The sequence below is a fragment of the Sapajus apella genome, unplaced genomic scaffold (assembly GCF_009761245.1).
Source record: "Sapajus apella isolate SASKATOON/1434 unplaced genomic scaffold, GSC_monkey_1.0 scaffold142, whole genome shotgun sequence".
NCBI lineage: Eukaryota > Metazoa > Chordata > Mammalia > Primates > Cebidae > Sapajus > Sapajus apella.
Window position 1 is genome coordinate 2,917,900 of NW_022437082.1, and position 4,183 is coordinate 2,922,082.

At 54.3% G+C, this 4,183-nt stretch overlaps 1 protein-coding gene across 1 annotated transcript; it reads right to left on the minus strand.

Annotated features, from left to right (window-relative positions):
- Window positions 1-640: 640 nt before the first annotated feature.
- Window positions 641-1,622, minus strand: LOC116540564 (melanoma-associated antigen 2-like). The gene is given in 1 exon segment (XM_032264107.1): window positions 641-1,622. A coding segment is annotated over 1 exon segment (912 nt). The 5' UTR covers window positions 1,608-1,622; the 3' UTR covers window positions 641-695.
- Between the last annotated feature and the right edge of the window lie 2,561 nt (window positions 1,623-4,183).

Genomic DNA, 4,183 nt, shown 5'->3' on the forward strand with positions numbered 1-4,183 from the left:
ATGTGACTTCAGCTCCTAGACTCTACCACCCTATGGGTAGGCGTGAGTCTGGCTTACCTTAGCATCCCCACTACCAACCCAGGGCCTTCCACAGAGCAGATGCTGAGTGAATGGTCAAGAAATGAGCCAGTGAACAGGAAGAATTCTTTATTCAGTTTTCATTTCTCTTGCATTCGCAAAGAAGCAAGTAAATCCAGGTATGCATATTTTCTTTTTAATTTTACAGAATAGACTGAGGTATAAGGCAAAAATTATCTATCTTTTAATTTCTTTAGTTCTTTATCTCATGTATTTTACTGTTAATTCGTTCACAATTCTAAGTAAATACTTATTCCACTGCTGTTATTATGTCACAATTCACAAAACTGAATGGATTTCCCAATCTGAATAAAGAACAAGACTCTTACTCCTAAACTATACAAACAGCACTATGTGTGACTACTGTCATCCAAAAACTTGGATGCTGAAGTTCATTCAACCATCCACTAAATGGAACATTTGAACAATTCCAATAGGAAACAAAAATAAATCTCCAAGAACAGAAACCCACTACTAAGAACGCTGACTGCACTCTTCAAAGAGTGAAGAATCGGCCTCATGCCACACAAGGCAGGGGAAGCTACTGGACGGGGCACTGGAAGGTGCAGTGGCCCAGCCCCCGTCCCACTGGCCCTGGCTGCAACTCGTGCTCAGACTCACTCTTCCCCCTGTCTCAAAGCCAATTCATGCAGGGATAAGTAGGAAATGTGACGTCCTCCACTGGTACTTAGCATATGCTGCAGGACTTTCATGTAGCTGGTTTCAAGGAGGGCCCTTGGGCCCCACAGGAACTCATAGCATGCAGAATCACTGTCACGCAACTGCCGGTACTCTGGGTAGTTTTCCTGCACCAAATCTTGGGTGAGCAGCTTCCTGGGCTCCGCAAAGACACTGTGCTCTCTCCCATCAAACACCTCCATCGCACTCAGCTCCTTCCAGATTTTCTCCTCAGGAGCGCAATTGCCCTCTGTTGCAATCATGTCCAGGACAAGTATCAGGAGGCCTGTCTTGGGCATGATCTGATCATCGCCCAGCAGGCCATCATAGGAGAGGCCCAGGCAGGTGACAAGGATGTACAAGTTGCAAGTGGGGTTGATTTCCATCACATCGATGCCAAAGATCAGCTGCAAGGAATCAGACGCTTTGCGGAAGATCACAGGGAAGAAGTACATGCAATCTGGAATGACACACTCTAGCATTTCTGCCTTTGTGACCAGCTCGCCGGCTTGACACTTGAGGAGCAGAAAATGAACCAGCTCAGCCACCTTCCTACTGAGTGCGGCTAGGAACATGGACTCCAGGTCAGGAGAGGTGCTTGGCCCCTCCTCTACTTGGTTGCTGAAGCCCCCATCAGATTGGCTGCAGAGAGTGTAGTTGACAGTAGTGGGGAAGGTGGAGGCTCCCTGAGGACCCTAGGGAGGACTCGGTGACCTGGCAGCAGGCACCTCCCCCAGGGTGACTTCCACTAGAGTAGCAGCAGCCTGCGCACCCACCAGGCCCAGGGCTTCTTCTTGGGCCTCAAGGCCTTCCTCAGGCTTGCAGTGCTGACTCCTCTGCTCAAGAGACATGACAACTCTGGTCAGGGCAGCTGGCAGGAGTGTGGGCAGGAGCTGGGCAATGGAGACTCACAGGCCTGGGGAGAGAGGAACCGTGTGAGAAGCCTCAGCTGAGAACTGAACTGAACCTTGGAGGCTCTAACAGAGGCTTACTTACAGATCTTCTTCAGTGCTCTTCTGGAGCCTCTGGTCCTCCTGGTCAGCTTGTCCCCTCAGAACCTGAAGGAGGAAGTGAGAGGGCATGTCAGGGTACAGCCGGCCAGCACATGCTGAGGCTGCAGGACTGACAGTAGGGAGGGTGAGGCCAGGTGCTCTGGAGTCCCATGTGTTCTGGAGTGGGTGGGGCCCTTGGTGTGCATTCAAGGCGAAGCTTCACTATTAGCACTGTCTGTGCCTCCTCTGCTGTGTGACCTGAGGACACTGCCTCAGACCAAGGCCTTACTCTGCCTGGCTCCTAGAGCTCCTGGGAGAGGAATCCACAGGCCCCCAGGGTGCAGACTGTAAGCACAGCCACAGATTCCCAGTACTGTCAGGAGGGTTGGCCAGACTCTGTGTGGGCCCCACTCTATTGCCCCTCTGTGCTCACTCAGGACCATCACCTTTCTCCTGGTAGGGTGTAATTCTGCCCTTTTGCTGCTCTGAGAAACTCTCATATCAAGAACTCACATCCCTGATACAGTACAGAAGGACATGAGGGGACCACATCTGTCCATACATGCCCAGGTCCTCCCGGGTAGGACACCAAGGGATGTCCAAATTCACTGGAGTTCAGGTGTCCTGGTTGAGGATCCTGCTTGGTCCTCAAGTCCACTCCTGACAGGGCCTGAGACCCTCCCTCTGCTGACCTCAGTGCTGTTCCTCAGACCAAGACCTCCCCTTCCCTGACATCAGTGATCCCAGGATAATGGAGGGACCTCAGCTGACAGCCCTGCCCAGGCTCTCTGAGGTAACAGCAGGGGCAGGGCAGGTTTCTGTGGGGCCCCTGTCTGTGTTCTGGCCCAGGGGTACCCTCAATCCTCCCTCAGGCTCCCCACCTGTATGCTTGGCAGATCCTAGGACTGCTGCTTCTGTCAATCAGATGAAGGCCTGAGGGTTGACCTGAGTCACTGTCCGAAAACAAGGTCCTCACCTCCCTAAGATCTGGAAATAGAAGTGAGGAGGGGCCACATCCTGTCACCCCCACGTGGGGTGTCCAGGACTGACCCTGTTGGTTCTGGGGTGAGGGTTCTGATGGCCTCCTGTGGGTTACTCATCTTTACTCCTGCCGGGACCTGTCCTTCCTCAACCCCCAAGCCCCTGAAATGAGCGGACATCTCCACTTTACATCAACACTTTATCTCCATGAGGGTTCCCCAACTTCCTGCCTGTGGTACAAATAAGGTTGACACTTTGGGCCATCCCTAATCAGGTTCCTCCAGAGATAAGAATACGGCATACCCAGACTCTTTGGCGTATCCCAGTCCTCACGAAAGGGTCACAACTTGGGTCCTGCAGATCCCAGGGCTACTCCCTCGGCTGACCTGAAGTTCCACTCCTCAGACCACAGCCCTCAACTCTCTGTCACCCTGAAGGCGCAATGAGCATGCCGCACATTCAGCCACTGTGCCCAGAATCCTCCAGGCCAAGGTCCCCACTGATCTGGACTCCAAGGTCCCCTCAGTCCTCCCTTTTGTTCCTCCCCTTGACTCCTCACAGTGCTGGGCCCCAACCTCCTGCTGAACTGGATCTGCATCCCTTAGATTCCCCGGGATGAATGAGAAGATGCCTCAGTTTGGGACAGGGGTAGAGTGGGCCCCCTGTCTGGCACGCTGGGTCCCCTCAGGCCTTCGTTGTCTCCGAGGAGGCCTGGGCACTTCGTCTGCTTCCCAAAGGCCGGGATCATGATACTGAACCCCTTCCCTCCCTTAGCCGTAGATGTGTACATCGGGATCCGCGTGTCTGGCAGCCATTGCCGGAGCTTCTGTGGGTTGATAGCAGGGGCAAACCCCAGATTCTGCCAGGATGGTGGTGGTGGTGGGGATGTGAATGGGGTTGGTGTTGGGGGATGGGGTGGGGGTTAGGTGTGGATTGCCCTCTCAGGGCCCTGAACTTGATTCCTGGCAGAGCCTGGGCCCTGCCCTTTTCTAACCAGCTCTGCCCTGGTCACTGGAGCTCTGACCCTAGAGTTCCCCGTAACTTAAGCGGCTGGGGTTAGCCGGGTGGGGTGTAGGCCACCGAACCTGAGAAGTCTGCCCTGGCCGGGGGCAGAGGCAGCGCTATATTATTTGGGAACCTCTGTCTGGCGTGAGGCCCGCCTCAGTCCTCCCTCAGCGTCTCACCTTGCCTCCTCACGGACCTTGGGCCTGTTTCCCTCTGCTGGTATCAGGCAGTTACTCAGAGCAAGAACCTCCCTTCAGTCTGACCCCCAGTGCGCAAGTCATTGTCATTACATCTGGGCCCCGGGGCTTCCCTGGACCCTTGGCAGGGGCAGAACCGGAATTTGCCTGGACGGAAATGGACATGGGAGTGAGCATGAAGATGGTGGTAGGGGTGGGGTAGGGATTGGGGTGGGAATCCTGAGGCTGTAGATAGTGGTGGGGTCGGGGAAG